At 40.9% G+C, this 20,322-nt stretch overlaps 1 protein-coding gene across 5 annotated transcripts in view; it reads left to right on the forward strand.

The window, feature by feature from the left end:
• The window catches only part of ephb2b (eph receptor B2b), a 337,178-nt gene that overhangs the window by 289,008 nt on the left and 27,848 nt on the right, over positions 1-20,322 (forward strand). For 2 of the 5 annotated variants that reach the window (XM_034165863.1, XM_034165867.1), the window contains exons 6-11: positions 9,848-9,972; positions 10,977-11,139; positions 13,270-13,378; positions 17,759-17,826; positions 19,326-19,448; positions 19,574-19,821. In XM_034165863.1, coding sequence (XP_034021754.1) covers positions 9,848-9,972; positions 10,977-11,139; positions 13,270-13,378; positions 17,759-17,826; positions 19,326-19,448; positions 19,574-19,821 — 836 coding nt within the window. The remainder of the gene's footprint in view (positions 1-9,847; positions 9,973-10,976; positions 11,140-13,269; positions 13,379-17,758; positions 17,827-19,325; positions 19,449-19,573; positions 19,822-20,322) is intronic. The other 3 variants (XM_034165865.1, XM_034165866.1, XM_034165864.1) reach the window with 3 other exon arrangements.

Raw genomic sequence — 20,322 nt, forward strand, 5'->3', positions numbered from 1 at the left:
GGCGGAGGTTTGTGCACTCCGAGTGCAGTACTCTAGTATTTACTTGTTTTCGTATGTTTAGAAATGTCACTGTGTGAAAACCAACCATCCACAAGAAAAGAACACCTTTGCAATATTTTAGTCACTTGTGTGGAAGGAAGGAAACAAATAAACTATAGATGTGAAAATGCCAGTCTTTCAGTATGACAGTTTGTAGACATAAAGCAACCTTCAACATCTGTTTGAGGCATGTGGAGAATTAGACTTTCACAAAAATGCTTGTGAAATTTTTATAAATGCCTCTAAAACTAGTTCTAACCATAACGGCCGTATAAGAAGAACACAAGTTCTTCACGTGTTTCACAGAAACCACTGTGTAGAGACGCCAATACCTTCCTCATGCGTACGTTACAGTGATTTATAATGAACCCTGACAAAGCGTTGAAACACGATGATGAGAACATATTGGAGGGTAACTTTGTTAAATCGAGAGATGGGTACTTTGGGCATCAGCCTAGAACATCTGCTTGCTTGTTTGGTCCTATTTTCAGGACTAATCCGTCATAATGTAGCATTTGGGAGCATAAGTTGTAGGAAAAACCAAGCATTTTTACAGGACTTTGATATTTTTTGCAGCCCCGTTGATGTAATCCTTACTGTGGCTTGTTTCGAGGTCCATGAGCTCCTGAGGCTAATGCATTCATAGATATCTGCTCAATATGATGTACAGGCAGTGAAACCCATGACAGATTCCCCCATCTGCCAACCATCCATTCCGGTCTTACTTCGCTATTGCTGATAAATCAAAATGCTCATCGTGTCCGTAGCAGTGCTTTGTAATGGGGGACCTTAAGTGGGTTCCCTGACATACATCTAACATCCCTCATGATTTAACTTTTCATACCTAGATATATCTTGCCAGTCCAGGGACTGGTCCTACGACCTCCCGGTCACAAATCTTTCTGCACCCCCCCCCCCCCCCCCCCCCCCCCCACACACACACACACCTAAAGAAGAAGCATAAATGGGACAAATGAGAGCGTTAGCTCTGTGTGATAGTAGAGGCACGCCTCATTAAATCAGCTCTGCTTTCCATCAGCTGAAATATCCCTGTAAAGTCCATCTTTTCATTGGTCAGAGGTTACTGGGTGTTCAAACGCAACAGTAAAAACATTCTGTAAGACGTGTTGAGTAAAACAGAGCCTTTTGATTTTCCTCACTACCGGGCCGTGGCCAGACCGTCATCACTCAAAGTCCCAGACTCGCTAGATAATTTGTGGTGTGAAAACCTGAATCTTTGACAGCACTGGGCCTCACATCTCACAAACAAGCAGGTGATACACACTTTCAGGTGAAAACACCCCCCACCGTCCCGCCAGGCTTCGCGTGCTAACTCTAGAGTTTCGGTTTTCTCCGTTTACGCCTGAGTTTTTTCAAGCTTGAATACATTTGATATTTAAAAGGATTTGATGAAATAATGGGACTGGTGTAAAAATCAAACTGCACAATATCAGAGTCCACATTTTCATATGAATGATGATGGTTGCAGGTGCATTTGAAGTTTTTTCTTTTTTCTTATTTTCTTTTTTTGGACGGGATAGTTTTGCCACCAAGTGTCACTATCTGAAGGGATCGTTGAGTCTGTCACTCACGTCTGTCGGCTCGCTCGCTCTCCTCTGGCATATATTGGAAACTAGTCCCTGTTCAAGATGTTTTCATCTCAGTCATTTATCTTTGCAATTCAGCCATCTAATTTAATTACACAAACTTACCATCCTCGTCTTCGCCATTTATAGCTGCTTCATTAGTTTTAAGTGCATGAATGGAGCATTCTTATATAAAAAAAACCTATAAATATAGCATTCAGTGAAAGTGGAAAAGTGTTTTATAAAATTGATGTGACTTGGCTTATATTAAAAAAATATCTGGGTATCATAGTTCTAGTTCCACTTTAAATTCAGAATGAACTTTAATAAGAGTGTAATTGTTATGAGTTAAGCTAATTCTTGTAGGAGCACTGGAAATGTTTTAAACATCTAAAAATCCTAGTTGCTGATACAACTGGGCGAACTATGTTGACACAGTGAAAACCAACTATTTACTCAAGTTTTCAAATGATGGATTAAGTGGGAAAACAATTCCTGATGATTTGGTGTACAATGGAGACTTGTAGGCTTTGAGTACATAAATTAGACGTACAGAAATGGCTTTCATATGTGGCTCAGCTCTGTAGGCTTCACGCCAGTGAAACAGAGACTTGGCGTACCGCTACATTCCACGGTCAATTGGTGGAACGTCGGCTTAGTGCAAATACGTGCCGTGAGATTGTTTCAAATGCACAACGCAGACGGATTGATTCTTTCTCTAAAAGCTGAGTATTTTGTGTTTTACTCTGCATTTACTTTGCACAAACAGTCACATCTCAAGTTTCATCTGTCCTCGGTGACACCACACCTTATTGGTTTGTTGAGTGCAGACGTGCCGACAGACGCGCCGACTGCCACGCCGCTGTCTGGGAGTCGTCCTTTTGCAGCGGAACGCTGCGTGTTCTCCTCCAACGTCTTTTCATGTTGGCATGTATCCATCCCCTGCTCATGCATTCATGAGCAGGCTTTGTTTGCGTGCCTATGTATCAGGTTACCAGGCCGTGTGTTTAATAGAAATGCTATGCAGGAAAAGGCCACGGAACTGTCGCGAATATGTGTACATCTGTAACAGGATACTCGTGAGCTCTCTGTCGTGTTACTTTTTGACTTATTAGGCTGTCATCTCATGACTGACGTCCTGACTGGGTCTGTATACACTGTGGCACCTCTGGCTCCAGCGAGCGGGCACAATGTGCACACACTTCAGGATCACAGGCCATGATGGTGTAAGTGCTTTGCTGAGATGAAGTACAGAGCATCTATTCATTATCTCCTGGCACAGTGACTCAACAACATAATTCATGTCTTGACCGTCGCTGTTTATTTAAGACCTTGTAATGGTTGCGTCGGATGAATACAAGGCATCGGCGATTGCAGAGTGAGGATTATTAAAGTAGTCTGTTAATCACTCCGTCTCAGTCACTAATTAGAGCCGACCATATTCCATAGTATTCAAAAAGAGGTGTGCATTTCTTATCGCAAATAAAATTAAACTATTTTTGGGTGCTTTCAAACTTGGGCTGCAACTGTTATTTTTGCAGTCAGTTAATGTACTGATCATTTTTTAGAATAGTCAATTATTTTTACTTTTTTTCCAATTGATTTGATTGTTTTCTGATCATTTGCTTAATCCTTTGGTTAGCTTCCCAGTAAATTTTAAGTAGTAAATCATAACCATAAATTCTGCCAATAACATTCAACAATGTAAATATTTTGTAAAATAAATAAATAAATACATTTATTTACACTTTTTAAAAATCCCAACATGTAAAAGAAAAAGATCCTGAAAATTAAAAAGGCATCAATAGAAAAAATAAACACATAATAAAATTGTTAGAAATTCTTGCCATTGGATTTGTCTCATCCTAAGACACAGAAAGACACAAAAACTAACATTGTGACACATTATTTTCATTGTTGAGTATTTTCTGGATTAATCAATGGTCCATAAGATGTCAGAAGATGTCAGAAAATGGTGAATTTGTCAATTAGCATTTCCAAAAACCCAAGATGACATCTTACAATGTCTTGATTTGTCTATAACCCGGTTTACTGCCACCAGAGGAGAAAAGAAACTAGAAATATCCACATTTAAGAAGCTGCAATCACAGAATTTAGACTCAATCAAATAGGTGGAGATTAATTAATAATAACCTATAAAAGCTCTCTGTGAAGGTATTAGTGAAGGTTACAAATGATCTTCTTATGGCCTTGGACAGTGGACTCATCTCTGTGCTTGTTCTGTTAGACCTCAGTGCTGCTTTTGATACTGTTGACCATAAAATTTTATTACAGAGATTAGAGCATGCCATAGGTATTAAAGGCACTGCGCTGCGGTGGTTTGAATCATATTTGTCTAATAGATTACAATTTGTTCATGTAAATGGGGAATCTTCTTCACAGACTAAAGTTAATTATGGAGTTCCGCAAGGTTCTGTGCTAGGACCAATTTTATTCACTTTATACATGCTTCCCTTAGGCAGTATTATTAGACGGTATTGCTTAAATTTTCATTGTTATGCAGATGATACCCAGCTTTATCTATCCATGAAGCCAGAGGACACACACCAATTAGCTAAACTGCAGGATTGTCTTACAGACATAAAGACATGGATGACCTCTAATTTCCTGCTTTTAAACTCAGATAAAACTGAAGTTATTGTACTTGGCCCCACAAATCTTAGAAACATGGTGTCTAACCAGATCCTTACTCTGGATGGCTGTGAGGAATCTTGGAGTCATTTTTGATCAGGATATGTCATTCAAAGCGCATATTAAACAAATATGTAGGACTGCTTTTTTGCATTTACGCAATATCTCTAAAATCAGAAAGGTCTTGTCTCAGAGTGATGCTGAAAAACTAATTCATGCATTTATTTACTCTAGGCTGGACTATTGTAATTCATTATTATCAGGTTGTCCTAAAAGTTCCCTAAAAAGCCTTCAGTTAATTCAAAATGCTGCAGCTAGAGTACTGACGGGGACTAGAAGGAGAGAGCATATCTCACCCATATTGGCCTCTCTTCATTGGCTTCCTGTTAATTCTAGAATAGAATTTAAAATTCTTCTTCTTACTTATAAGGTTTTGAATAATCAGGTCCCATCTTATCTTAGGGACATCGTAGTACCATATCACCCCAATAGAGCGCTTCGCTCTCAGACTGCAGGCTTACTTGTAGTCCTAGGGTTTGTAAGAGTAGAATGGGAGGCAGAGCCTCAGCTTTCAGGCCTCCTCTCCTGTGGAACCAGCTCCCAATTCAGATCAGGGAGACAGACACCCTCTCTACTTTAAGATTAGGCTTAAAACTTTCCTTTTTGCTAAAGCTTATAGTTAGGGCTGGATCAGGTGACCCTGAACCATCCCTTAGTTATGCTGCTATAGACGTAGACCTGCTGGGGGGTTCCCATGATGCACTGTTTCTTTCTCTTTTTGCTCTGTATGCACCACTCTGCATTTAATCATTAGTGATCGATCTCTGCTCCCCTCCACAGCATGTCTTTTTCCTGGTTCTCTCCCTCAGCCCCAACCAGTCCCAGCAGAAGACTGCCCCCTCCCTGAGCCTGGGTTTGCTTGGGGTTTCTTCCTGTTTAAAAGGGAGTTTTTCCTTCCCACTGTAGCCAAGTGCTTGCTCACAGGGGGTCGTTTTGACCGTTGGGGTTTTACATAATTATTGTATGGCCTTGCCTTACAATATAAAGCGCCTTGGGGCAACTGTTTGTTGTGATTTGGCGCTATATAAAAAAATTGATTGATTGATTGATTGATTGTTCTACATTTAACATTTGGTTCAGATTTTTCGACATTTCAGTTTGGTCCAAGAGATGCTAAAATTAAAAGTATGCAAGATACGGCCAATCGCCAAGTGAGAAGGGTTATTAAACTAGTCACTCCCTTATTATATAGGCAGTTATATGATTTTTTTAATTCACAAAACATGTGCATTTATTCTCATAAACAATAACAAAATTAAACTGCCTTTGGGAGGGGGTGTTCACACCTACTCGGTTTGGTTTTCAGGATAGTCCAGACAAAATAATCGTGGCTTGACTAAATGAGGTGGTGTCGGTGTGGATTGAATTCTACCGTGGTTGGGTTTATTTACACTGAAAGCTTTTTTGTGGATGATCTGGACTTTCAGAACAATTACAGAAGATCCAGCAAAGTAGGCCGTCATCACTCATCTTTTTGGTCTCTCTGCCAAAGCTGAGTTATCGTGGCTCTCTGGATAATTTGCACTTTTCCCCTCATTTCCTGTTGGCAACAACACAGTTTTTATAGAGCAACGTTATTCATTTGAAGGATTGGAATGGCTCTCGTGCATCGCACATGAAACTGCGGCTGCTGGTAGTAAGACCGTAATTATACCGTTATTACAACAGCAACAAAATGAGCAGAATAGATCCTGCAGAGCTTTCCACTGCTGATTCCAACTGTAAGACTCTGGGAACTGACAGCAGTCTAAAATTCAATTAGTTGCATGTGCAGGGAGCTGCAGGTCATACCAACGAGGACATTAAAGCACCGGCAGAAATAACTGCAGCCTTCTCGAATATTTGCAGCAGGGAACAAAACCAAACTCGGACTGAATTAAAATGAGCAAACCGTGGTGCAGATGGTGGTTTGATCTTTCAGGTGTGAAAATGCCCACACAGAAGAAATAGAAGACACACACACCCAGAGGCTTAGAATTTTCGGTAACAGAGGCGTGGCTCCTGCAGTTTTCTACTTGACAGATTTGCAGTAGAAAGTGTGTGCTGGTAGAAACGCTTCCGTCTGTATTGCCGGAGCTCAGGGGAGCCACCGTGCAGGCGGCTGATGGTTGTGTGTACAGCGTGGGCCTGTAGGGGATGAACGTGAAGCTCTCTGTCCATAAATCTGGCCCAGCACCCTGCCCCTCCAGACCCCCGTTTTTCACTCTTTAACATCACACAGATTCTGTGACATGGCAGCAGGTCGTGCCAGGCAGCACTTTTTATTTACAGCTGCTTGTGGACTTACACACCCCCAAATAATCTTAACGGCTCTCAGGGGATGTAAAGCGTTTGCACCCATCTGGCCTTTTTATCATACTAAATAAAATGTATTTAGTTCACTGTAAAATGTAAGAGAACAAAACACAATATTTAGTGTGGGGGTATAGCCTCAAAGTTATATCACAGTGTTTCAAGGAAATTTGCAATAAGGGTATTTATGATGATAAAGAAAAAAAATACTGAACAACAGTTGGGCGCTGACACGCTTCTCTCACTTTCAGACATGATTGGGCTTGTGTCATTGGGTGCGAGGGAATGTAAATGCAAACCTGCATATATTGAAGCACTGAATTGAATATACACTGAATGGAAAAAATATATACCACAAATACAGGAATAATTACCAGAAGTACCAATCTAATGCAATGACGTCTATTGGAATTAGAGGTTAATTCAGTTACAGGTAATTTGGTGGACACTGATCTGATGTTAATAAGTTCAAAAGTAGTGTCACTGCTGATTGTGAAAAGCAGAACATTACAGTCTGTTAAGGGCATCACTTTTACAGCTGTCAGATTCTTCCTCTTTTCTCTTTTTTTTGGGTACTCCTGTTAGGGGTCATCACAGCAGATCAACTGTTTCCATCCCACCCTCCTCCCTCAGCACATACATAAACCTCCTCTTTGGCCTTTCTCTTCTCCTACGCGGTTGCTCCATCCTCAGCATCCTTCTCCCTATTTACCCTGGGTCTCTCCTCTGCACATGTCCAAACCATCTCAATGTCATCTCGCTGACTTTCTGTCAGATTCTTCTGTCTGTTTTAAATCTGAGGGGATCTGTGCCCCCTGATAAACAATACTGCAGTAAATTAATGAATAAATACATAAACATTATCTTGAGTAGCCACATTGTTACTTATATTTAAAAATAAAATTATATTGAGGGATATTATGTAATTAATGAATTAACCAACAGTAGGATAATTATCAACTATTTGAAAGTCAGTTGCTTACTTGCTTTGAGATGTGGCATAAAGACAAAGCGCATGGACCATTTTGTATATATTGTTCAAAATGTGCATTTGTGTGTATTGTTAGAGCCTTTGTTTTGTACATTCTTTTGTCCAAGACCCCAAACTACCTTTATATAGTGTCACAATAGTTGTTTATTATAGTTTGCGTTTTGAATAAATGTGTGTGAAAATTATTTTCCGCTTTATTTTTTCCTTTCGTATTTCTGGCTGTAAACCTTTATTACACTTATAAAACACCACTATAGCATATATTTTCTGAAAGTAAAGGTTGTCCTGAAAAAAGAAACACTACTTGATTGTGGGATGCAGGGTGAGCTTTGAACAGCAATAATAAAACATTTATGCCAGGCGAGTGAACTGTCCAAAAAATGCCCTCGGACCCCAGAGGGTTAAGATCACTGGGGCCCACTCTGAAGTCTGAAAATAATCTGGGGTCCACAAACCTAAAATCCCAATGCTGATTGGCACTTGAGACTAAAGTATGTCATACAGTATACGGTGTCAGATAAATGAAGAATAGCACCTAATTTAAATCCCATGTATTTGTTTAATTACTTCTGATTTTATTTTAATACATAATTAAATACATTTAATAAATAACTTCAGTCATTTTAAGCTTTATTGCAGCTTTGAAATTCAACATTTTTAATGACCTCACATAGCCCACCTGTAATACCTTCATGACCCACCAGGGGGCTGAGGCCCACACTTTGTGCTACACTGGTCTAAACATTTTATTCAAACACCACAAGACTTTACCAAACTTTTGGTGATCTGTTATTTATTTGAAAGTTACTTGTGATCTTTTAGAACATGACAGCACGGTGGCAGTTGAAGAGCAAAGCGTGTTTGAAAGAGTGACTTACGCTCCCGTGTGAAAGGCAAGTGGCTCTTACACTATGACATAAGGTCTAAGCCCGTGTGCGTGAGAGTCTCAGTTTATAGCACTACAATAATAACTCAGCAGCAAGCAGATAGCTGAAGCAGGACTAGCATGAGTCAACATTTATTAGTAAAGTGTAGTAAAAGTCTTAATTATCCACCCAACATGGATTCTGCTCATTTTTGCTAAAGGAACAGATTAATTCTGGACATTTTAGCCATCGATAAAACAAGAAGAGCTACAAATACTGCAAATATTACCTTATTTTCTGGAGTTCAAAGTTTAAAAATCACGGTTCAGCACGTTTTCACTGCAGCTGGAACAAGAAAGACAACATTAAAGGTATTAAGCTGAAGTTCTTTAGGTTAGTGTGTGACTGAATCGTCTTTCCAGATTGTTACAAAATGTTTTTTTTTCTTTAATTCTTGTGAAATATGTGTTTCAGCAATAAATGTGACTTACACTCTGTTGCAACTTATAGTCCATAAGTCATGGCATGAAGCAAATAATTTTTTAACTTTTTGTTTAAGTGTAATATGAAAATCAACTTGTAGAAAATGAAAACCTCCAAGCAAAAGATCATAGCAATGAGTCAGCTTTGTTTTCTTGGTCACAGTTTGTCGTTCATGCACAGTGCTACGGGAAACAAATCAATGGTTGTATTAAGGATGCAGCAGATTTCAGCTGCCAGTGAGCAGAAAAGCAAATGTAGAAAACAAAGAGGTTTGCCACGTACTTAATTTGTCTTCATCTCATTGTACAAAGACTGCTGCTGCCTTGTAATGAAACAGAGTTGTACTGCCTTTAATTGTTCTTTTGTGCCTTTGTAAAATGTACAGTTGAACCAAATAAAATTAGAATATAGAGAGCAAAAGTCTGCAGAAGAAAAATATGTTGTTAAGCATTTTTGTGGCTTCTGTGTTTTATGGTAATTTTTTTGTTTAGTTTCTGTGGCCAACAAAATAGATTTTCTTGATTTAATATGTCCTGCATCCACCGCGCTCGCAGGCCTCGTGATTTGATTTTTACCCAGAAGGTGGTCTCGTGTCAGTGGCATGAATAGTACACAATAATTACAGTTGATACCGGGAAGCCCCGTGAGGCTGCTTACGTGGTTTACCCAGTGCCACCACTTGCCAACTTGCGAAGCTTGACTACTCATCAGGCTGTCTGTAGTTTATTACGTAGACTTTGACAGTACACCTTTACACGTGACTAGCGTTTGGCTGCAAGATTAAAGATGCCATAAAATTCTTTGTGCTTGGCTTTGAAGTTCGTAATCATTCCTTTGAACTCAGCCTTTCAAACACACAGCTTTTTGTCTCTCCACAGCGCCGTCCACAGTGTCAATAATGCACCAGGTCAGTCGTACCGTGGACAGCATCACCCTCTCCTGGTCCCAACCCGACCAACCCAACGGGGTTATTCTGGACTACGAACTGCAGTACTATGAAAAGGTACGACTGATGTATCAACACATGCTTCACCGATCCACGCTAACACAACGCTGACTTTACCCACTCATTTGGTGAAAATAATTTTCCATTTACATTCTGATGCTCATTTGTACGCCAGCGCACCCGAGGACCGAGGAGGTTTTTTTGACAGAGCTTCTGAACGTTGCTCAAAACGTCTGTTCTTTCTCTTTGAATTATAATCACGGTCAGTCACTGGGAAAGGAAACCGCTCTCAGCCCTGCAGTTGGCCCGCTGGGGATTGATGCGTAGAGATTCGCGGTTGGAGCGATGGCGCGCCGACTGCTGCAAAAATAGCACTCAAGAGGCGAGCTCCTCCAAATCAACACAGTTTCTCACAAGAGTCAGAAACGTGCATTAATTTGCTCACACTGATCACTTAAGTGCAGCATGTGCAGCCCTGAGGACACGTATGCGGGTGCGGAACATCTTGCGTTCATCAAGCTTTGGTCTACATGCTGCGCTGCTCCACTTACGAGAATAATTCCCTTTTTTGACACTTCTGGAGAGAGCTGTCAAAACAATTGTTCCGGCCCCTACTGTGGCTCAGAAGTGTTTGCTGAGCAGCGGGTTGAAGGACCAGCTGAAAGAGACTCAGACTCCTCTCAGACCTGTCAGCGTTCTGGAGAAGGAGACGTGTACCTTCGATCATCAGAAGCTGCCTGACCTGAAAATGCCACCAAATCTACACACTTCAGTGCAGTTTCTGAATAAGAAGCACTTTAAATACTGTAGCTTTTGTGGGGTAAATGTTACCGATTTGTTTTACGGTGGTTACTGTAGAGCATCACTGTGTAGTACTCTTCCAGGTAACTGTACTTCATACAGTACATCTCACTGCTTTAGCCTCCCTGCTGCAAAATCCTGGCAAATACAAAGTGAATCTCATTTGTTTTATAGTCACGTGGCGCTTCCTAAATGTTTGCCTTGTCAGCTGGTATGTAATTACTAGTGTGCATAAATGTATCATGTTTTTCTTCCTCCAGGACCAATCAGAATATAACTCTTCCACCATCAGGAGCCAGACCAACACGGCGGTCATCCGTGGCCTCAAGCCCGGAAGCATCTATGTGTTCCAGGTCCGAGCCCGCACCGTAGCTGGGTTTGGACGCTACAGTGGCAAGCTGTACTTCCAGACCATGACTGAGGGTGAGAATTCAGCTAAGCGCACAGAGCTGTTATCACCTCTCATGCATGACCTATCAGCACCAAATGTGTCACCGTACAGATGCAGACAGCTGCATCCAAAACCAGTAACCATGCTAGATCAGGGTGGTTTGAAGTCATGTTCTTATATTACATTATGCTCATATTTTTATGATGTATTATTTACTTTTCTGAAGTGTTATGTTGCACAAAAATCCCATTATAACAAATAGATCTGCTGCTGTTTGGCCACAATAAGGCAAAAATGTGGTGAAAGATGTCTTACCTTTGGATGAGAACATGAGTGTAAAATTCAGTAAACATCAGTCACTTTACTGTCAAGGTCTGGGTTTTCCCCTCGGAACGTTTTCTTTCTCCCAGCCTGCAGCGCTCAGGGCCATCGTTAGCCTCAACTCGTATAAAAAAACAGCCTTGATGCTGCCACATGCATAGATCTGAAATTACTAATGTGGAGAAAACTCAGGAGACGGAAGGAAACATTCAATTTTTTTAAAGATCATTTTAAAATAATTAGAAGCCCATAAGAAGACCTTTTTGCAAGAAAACCTTCTGGTTACACAAAGCAATGATAACATTAAAAAAGTTAAAGTGTGAAATAAATATGCACATATTCATAGATCCTCAAAAACTTTATTCTTGAAAGTCACCATCTGTCTGCTGAGCAGTGAAACCAACATGGAAGTGCCAAATCTTGCACTTCTTTGAGGCTGTTTCCAAAAGGGAGTTACTCCCCATAGACCTTCATGTTAAAATGTCCAACTTTACAACACAAATAAACACACAGCCTGGTTTCCTCCTTTCTTTATAACATATCAGTTTCAGCACTAGTAAGACATAAAGTTATGAATAATTTTGGGCATGTCCGCTTTGAGTGAGACCAGAAAATCAAATCCAGAGCCCCACTAGCAGATGACCTGACCGTATTTGTCCTTTCTGAGCGTTTTATGAGAAATATGTGACATAATATGGCTTTCTGTGTAGTTAATTTTACTCTAAGACAATCAAAGAAGTCTGTGTTCCAGTATTTCCTTTGAGTGAAAGTTCTGTATTATTTAAACTGCATATTAGCACCGTTAGCACAAATTAACAGGGATTGAGAGCTTGGTGAGGTTACACTGTTACACCATGGTTATTGTGACAATAAGACAATCAACATTTTTAATACCTGTACGTACCCAGACCCACATGAACACCACCCAGTCCGCAAACAAACAAACAAAGAGAAACCATTAATAACATAATGGGAGCAAGGTTAGCCTGTTAGCTTCAGCTTGTTTGGTAATTCCAAGATATTCAGACTTCATTCGACCTGCCTAGGTCATGCCGATCTTGCTCACACTCCACCCTTTTACCCATTTATGGTTTGGCGGAGTTAAGCATGGCCAAGATGGCAACATTTGGAAACACCCCATTTGAGTTTCAAACCATATCTTCAGAAAACCTATGTGTGACATCACAGAGGGTTTGTCCAGAGCACCACCCCAGTGTTTAGCTTCGTTGTTGTGTAGCTACATTATAATAATGTGCTCAGCATTAAAGCATGTTTACTTCTTTGTGAATAATTCAATCACAAAATGGATCAAGCTGTTAAATCAACTTTATTAAGAGTGTTTTGACCATTACCTAGAGATTACATAACTGACAATCAAGAAAGCAATATGCTACATTAGCAGGATGTGTACGACACATGTTAAGTCCCAGCTCCCCAAACGTATCTGGCCACGTTTTTGAAGTTGCGGCTGAAGACGAGGATCTGGCTCTGTGTACTCATTCAGTAGCTGGATTCTTGGATGTTGGCCGCCTGTTCGGTCTGGGTCTGCCCCAAACGCACTCTCTCTTCACTTCACACATGCGTTCTGCCAGATGATTTGTCCATATCCGCGGCATCTGAGTACGTTCCGAGTGCTTTGGAAAATGGTCCGTGGAGCCAGTCGAGATGCCAAGATGCTCACTGGCTTCACCCAGCCGTATGTCTGTCTGTCGCCCGTTGCTCCCTCCATATGCAGCGGCTCGTATGCTAACCCATATGTTTCAGCTTATGAGTGTGTCTGCTTGTGCTTGTGTGGGTGCGCGTGCACGGCACTGTGCTTATGCATGTTTTTCTCCTTACAGAGGAGTACAACACGAGCATTCAGGAGAAGCTGCCTCTCATCATCGGTTCAGCAGCTGCTGGCTTGGTCTTCCTCATTGCTGTGGTTGTCATCATCATCGTCTGTAACCGGTGAGTCAGTCCTGTACCGTTAGTGTTTTTTGTTGTTGTTGTAGTGCAGCAAATAACGGAAACAATACATCAATCAATCAATCAATTTTATTTATATAGCGCCAAATCACAACAAACAGTTGCCCCAAGGCGATTTATATTGTAAGGCAAGGCCATACAATAATTACGTAAAAACCCCAATGGTCAAAACGACCCCCTGTGAGCAAGCACTTGGCGACAGTGGGAAGGAAAAACTCCCTTTTAACAGGAAGAAACCTCCAGCAGAACCAGGCTCAGGGAGGGGCAGTCTTCTGCTGGGACTGGGTGGGGCTGAGGGAGAGAACCAGGAAAAAGACACGCTGTGGAGGGGAGCAGAGATCAATCACTAATGATTAAATGCAGAGTGGTGCATACAGAGCAAAAAGAGAAAGAAACACTCAGTGCATTATGGGAACCCCCCAGCAGTCTTAAGTCTATAGCAGCATAACTAAGTGATGGTTCAGGGTCACCTGATCCAGCCCTAACTATAAGCTTTAGCAAAAAGGAAAGTTTTAAGTTTTACATGGTGATACAAGCACCAAAATCCAGCACAAATTCTCCTTAGACATTGCTCTTTTGAAAAAACCGACAGACCACTTGAATTTTCAGTAGGCGGCCACGTAGGGGTCAATTGAAGAATTACACAGGGGTTAAAATATAAAAATGCTCCAATCATATTGAAAACTATACCACATTATTTGTCTGAGCATAAAGATTCCAAAAAGGTACAGTTTGGATTATCTATGACTGAATGTTTTGGAGTTATGGGGTAAAAACCTTAAGAATGGTGACAAAGGTCAGTTTCAGGTTGTACAGGGGTCAAAAGATAAAGTTGCTCCAATTTTAGTAAAAAATGGTTCAAATTGTTGATTGAGCTACTTGGTTTAATAAATGGAATAGTTTTGACTGTGTTGAATGTTTGGTCTCTAAAGTAAACGTCAAATAATGTTGACATCCATTGAATTCTATGACATGTGACACATGTTACCCTGTAACGTGATAAGAAAGCATGGTACATGGTGCAAACTATTCCTTTTTGAAACCCTATTAACTCAACCAATAATTTTCAGCACTTAACAAAATTGGAGCAACTCTAACTTTTGACCCCTGTACAAACTGAAACTGAACTTTGTCACCATTCTTGTTGTTTTTACCCCATAACTCGATAGAATTCAGTCACAGATAGTCCAAACTGTACCTTTTTGGAATCTTTATGCTCAGACAAATAATGTGGTATAGTTTTCAATATGATTGGAGCATTTTTATATTTTAACCCCTATGTAATTTTTCAATTGACCCCTACGTGGCCGCCTACTGAAAATTCAAGTGGCCCATCGGTTTTTTCAAAAGAGTAATGTCCATAGTGTACTTTGGCTGAAATTTGGTGCTTGTATCACCATTTGAAGGATTCCTCTGTAAGTATTCTGTTATCTGCTGCACTATTGTTGTTGTTTGGTTTTCTGCCAGCTTGTGACAATGTTTTATTTGTGTTAATGTATTTATATTTAGTTGTTGTGTTTGGGAATTTTTGCAAAGCCAACAAAAGTCATATAGCTTGATGAATTTTGGGGCATGGGCTATGTGAATATAGGAATCACCCTGTTCATCTCTCCATGACATTGTAAGCACACCTCCTCCTCCTTAAAAGTCCCCAGCAGTCAGCCATGATTCCACTACTATTTCCACAAAAAATGAGTGGATGCAGAGAGAACTCGTACAACACAGTAAGAAGACAGTGAACATCACAATGCAGTATGGACTTAGTAAGGATGCAGTTCTGACTGCATTGATGTGTTAATGATGTAATTGAACTTAGTAAGGACTTCATTGATATAGAAGTAGTGTGGCATGTTCGGGCTCACACAGTGGTAGTCTGTGTACTGCCTTGTGAAATGTGCCAGGTGCTTTCCATGGTGCTGAAATGCACCCCCCCCCCAAACTGGGGTTCACTTCAAAGCATGCACTCACACACACACACACACACACACACACACACACACACACACACACACACACACACACACACACACACACAGAGGATATTTGAGTGTGCGTTTAAGTAGACAAGAGCACATTTGAGAGGAGAGCTGTTTTTCTGACTCTAATTTATTGCTGAGTTTACATGTGGACACAAGAAAACTTGCAGAATGAAGGAGAAAGTGCAGCACATAGCACAGTATTGATGAGGATGTGAAATTAGCGGGAACATGTTAGAAATTGTGAGAACATGGCAGGGACATCATCAAGATGAAGTATGGACTTGAAAACAGCATATTTTTCCATTTTGACTATGTCCCTACTGTGTACAGGACTCAGTGCGGTCGTCATGGTTTTTGTGTGAGTATGACAGGGTCCCAACCGGTTGTTGGATTTCAGTTAAATTTCACTCACTGGTAGCACACCTAATGAAGATCTGTATAAACCAAAATAACTCTTGTCCAATGTCTTCAAGTGGAGATAATTAGACTTTTGTTGTTTTTGTATATATATATATATATATATATATATATATTAGGGGTGGGCAAACATAAAAAATCTTTAACTCAGTGACTTTCTGTGATTAATCATGATTAATCACATGGTATATGTGAAACCCAAAAATGAATTCAAAAGCCGCTTAAAAGCAGTTTTATTTGAAAATGTAAATGAACATTGCATAAATTTGAAAATGTACATTTTAACTGAAACACACTAATCAAATCAAATATAAAACCACTGGCAGGTCATTTGTTATCCTGTTTCATATCAAAATAACAATATTCATGTCCATGACTAAATGTACTAAAACAAATACGTCACAATTGTACACATACCACAATTTGATATGTGTACAATTGTGATGTATTTGTTTTAGTATATTTAGATTTTGTTGTGATTTGGCACTTTATAACCCGATTAAACTGAATTGAAATTGAACATTTTCTTGAGTCTTAAAGTAAATAAATATGAATTTGGTCACCGGATCCTTAAACTTTGTACATAATGAACTCTACATGGTGAATCCTTGATCTCTGGACATAAATAGGAATAAACAAAATCTGTAGTTTTTGTCAAAAGCATTTCCTTTCAGACATTGGCATGAATGTGTTTCCATATATCTGAGCTGATCTTACAGCTGCTGTGCTTCACTTCAGGATGTAATTTGAAAAGAAACACAGCACGTTTCATTTTGGGAGGAAAAAAAACGTTTTAGTTGATTGTAGTTTCTTGTCTGTATTACATTTGGAAAGAGATGTCATTTTATTTAAAGCAGCGATTCATTTTGAAGTTATTAATTCCGACCGGACTGTCTCAGCCGCGCAGCGTTTCCAGCTGTGTGAACGGAACGGAGGACGATTCTCGTTTCTTGACAGCAACAAGACAAGAGTCCCAGTTAGTGACTTTAATCAACACTAAAGTGACTGACGATATTTTAATGGCTTTGCAAGGGGTTAAGAATCGGCTTGCAGTGAATCAAAGAACCAGCGAGTTACTGGATCGAAGCATTGCTTCAATGGTTCATGGTTTCAAAGTGGAGCCGCGCTGCGGAAATAGTTTATTACAGACCAAACCCTGAATATCAGACTTTATTTGTACATCCGTATGACTCTGAAACTCGGAAAAATCCCTATAATTTACGGACTATAGGTTTGACATGAAAACCACCGAAAAGCTGTGTTCACCGCGGGGACACGTTCGGCTATTCGAGATTATTCAAGATTTTATTTTACCGAAGACGAACGATGCATAAAAAAGAATTTGACCGATGCAGCTGCATCCTGTAGAACTTTGTACCAAAAATGTCCATTCAAAAGTTCGGCGTCTTTCTGCATTTTGTTTTGTTGTGCATTGCATAGCCTGTACTTTTCTCGATCCTCGTGTCATTTTCTGTGTGAACTCAGCTATCAGCAGGAAGCAGCAGCATAAGCTCGCCCCCGACTGACGCTTTCAAAATAAAAGGCAATGAGCAACAGTCATAAAAGGCTAAAAAAAAACAAAACCCCGCAGCATTAAGGGGAGGAACAGAATTGTCGGCGATAATGACCTCAATAATTAACGCAACTTTAGCGCGTTAACGTTGCCCAGCCCTAATATATATATATATATATATATATATATATATATATATATATATATATATATATATATATATATATAATTTGTCAATTACACTTACAGAGAGTTGACCAGTTTGTTAATTTGACATATTCTTGAATCAAGATAGCTTTTGAATTTGGAAAAAAAACACTAATGATGGATATATGAAAGAGAAAAACGCAGTCTCTTCTTCCTGTTGGTAATTTGGGATGATTGATCCACTTCCCTGCCCCTCCTCACGTCCACTGCGTGAACCAGAGCTAGAGTTCTTTGTCTTTTCCCCAGGAGGCGTGGCTTCGAGAGGGCTGATTCTGAGTACACTGACAAACTGCAGCACTACACCAGCGGCCACAGTGAGTAGACCAGCTCATTCCTGCCATAATACCATGCACGCTGTCTCCATGACAACCGCCTCACACAGTCATCTCCACAGCTATCATTCAGCCCTCCCCTGTATCACACACCTGTCTCCATGGCTACCACCTTGCATGCTGCTGTCCTTGGCGTCGGCCCAGCCCGGCACCCGCTTCGTTTGCCCATCTCCTCCATTTACAACTCACGCCGCCTGTTGTTAGATCCAGCTCGCTCGGAGTCTGGATTCCCCACATCAGAACCGGTGTTTGTACTTGACAAACTCCTTTGTTGTGGAAATAGATCAGTCTTCCCTCACGGTACAGCCTTTAGCATGCTAATGCCACATTTTTCAAAAAACAAAAGGATTAGTGAATGAATGAAAATTTCCATTTTCTCACTATAACGTCCATCATTATAGAGTTTGCAGTAATGGAGGAATATAAATCTGAAGACATTTCACCGAATGCTCCGTCCAAAATGTTAGAACTAATCCATTTAATTTCCTGCCCAACTCGGGGGAGGAAGAAAGCACTGATCTATTGGCACGTGACACTTATGACCTTTCCTTAATTTGTTTATTTGAATGTTTAATTGCTGCTGCCCTGCTTTTTCTAATTTTTTGTTGTAAACTTAATTTCACTCTGAAGCTAATATCTTCCGCAGTATACTGTGTTCACGGTTAAAGCTGCAGAGAGAAGTCTGCGGTTTGATGTGACGTGTGCCAGTCAGCGGCTCGGCTATTTCACAGCTATTAACAGCAGAAGTCAAAGTGTGTCGTGTGCAGTCTGTCCTCACACCAGTCCCGGTTCAGGCTTCTGTCCCTGTTTTTGGTGGTCTTTGCCATCATAGCAGGGTGGGTGTTTGTTAATGGGGGGTTGGGGGGGGTTGTCCTGGTAGGATCCTCTCCATCTGTTCTTCTCTGCAGCAGATATTTTTCAGCATTGTGTGCCAGCGTATGAGGCTGTGTGCGTGCTTGTCCAGCTCTGCGGCAGCCATTCAAATAGCCCAGAGGTCGAATAATCGGATTTAAAACTCAGGACACTTAAGTCCCCCCAACACTTATAGGACACCTTAAGCCAAATTACCTGACATTGGGGTTTAGGAGAGCCAATTTATTTCTCGGAGCGGAGCTGAGTGGTGCTGATATTGGGGCCAGATTCCTCTGTTGGGTGTTAATGGCACACAGGAGATGATATACAGTATATTAAGCTGCCTTATCGCAGCTGATAATACTGGCGTCGCCGTCTCCTCTCTCCCGAAATTCACAGTCGTCATAACTACCACTTCTAAGTACACGACCTTCTCCGTCTTGTTTTTAAAACTTCACTGTCAGCGCAGATGTTATGAAAGAAGTCAAATAATTGGAGTGAAAAATCCTTGAATATCAAGGTGAAGCCTTTGTTAACGTGCCTGAATGAGTTTGAGTGTCAAATCTGTGGAGCGAGTAAGCGCAGCTGTAACAATCCAATATTGTAGCTGTTCTTTCCTTTTTTCCAAGTGACTCCAGGAATGAAGATTTACATCGATCCATTCACATACGAGGATCCCAACGAGGCTGTGAGGGAGTTCGCCAAGGAGATTGATATATCCTGTGTGAAGATTGAGCAGGTCATCGGTGCAGGTAATGAGCCAAAAAAAAAAAAAAAGACAGAAAGAAAGGGAGTCTTGGCTAGAATGCAGCACTGTAAAAACTGTACAGTGTTTGTATTCACTGCTCAAATTTTAATACATGTAACCTCGTGACAGGAGAGTTTGGGGAAGTGTGCAGTGGCAACCTAAAGCTGCCTGGTAAAAGAGAGATGTTTGTGGCCATCAAGACTCTGAAGTCTGGTTACACGGAGAAGCAGAGGCGGGACTTCCTCAGTGAGGCCAGCATCATGGGCCAGTTTGACCATCCTAACATCATTCACCTGGAGGGTGTGGTCACGAAGAGCAGCCCTGTCATGATCATCACTGAGTTCATGGAGAACGGATCGCTGGACTCCTTCCTTAGGGTGAGGAATCTGACTTTGTGTTCCTCTCTGCTGCTGCCTTTCTCCCCTTTAAAACTAGATGATAGTACCTGTGGGCATGAAGACAATAATGGCTACAGCAGTCTGACATTTGACAACATTGATCTTGACCGTAACTCAAATGACCTCTGGCTGACCTTGCCAGGACAACTAGGTCTGTGGAACATTTGGTCCAAACCAGGTGGAAAATCTAATTCCTTGACCTTTGCCAAAATGAATTATTTAAGGGCAATTTTGGGGTCAACCTTCACTGACATACCAAGTTTGGCAGAAGTCATCAAAAGGACCTGGGAGGGGAAGGTCAACAAACAGACAGCCACGACCTTAACCCCAATGGGTTGACCTGTGGTAACTGTGAATTCCAACTTGTCCGTTAAGGTTTCCAATGGAGGTGTTTTTCCTGTGGCGACCCCCCGCGGTCGGGTCCGGCCCGACATGTGAATCTGCCCGCACGTTCTTTCATTACAAAATCTCCTTTAACAG

The sequence above is a fragment of the Thalassophryne amazonica genome, chromosome 3 (assembly GCF_902500255.1).
Source record: "Thalassophryne amazonica chromosome 3, fThaAma1.1, whole genome shotgun sequence".
Lineage (NCBI taxonomy): Eukaryota > Metazoa > Chordata > Actinopteri > Batrachoidiformes > Batrachoididae > Thalassophryne > Thalassophryne amazonica.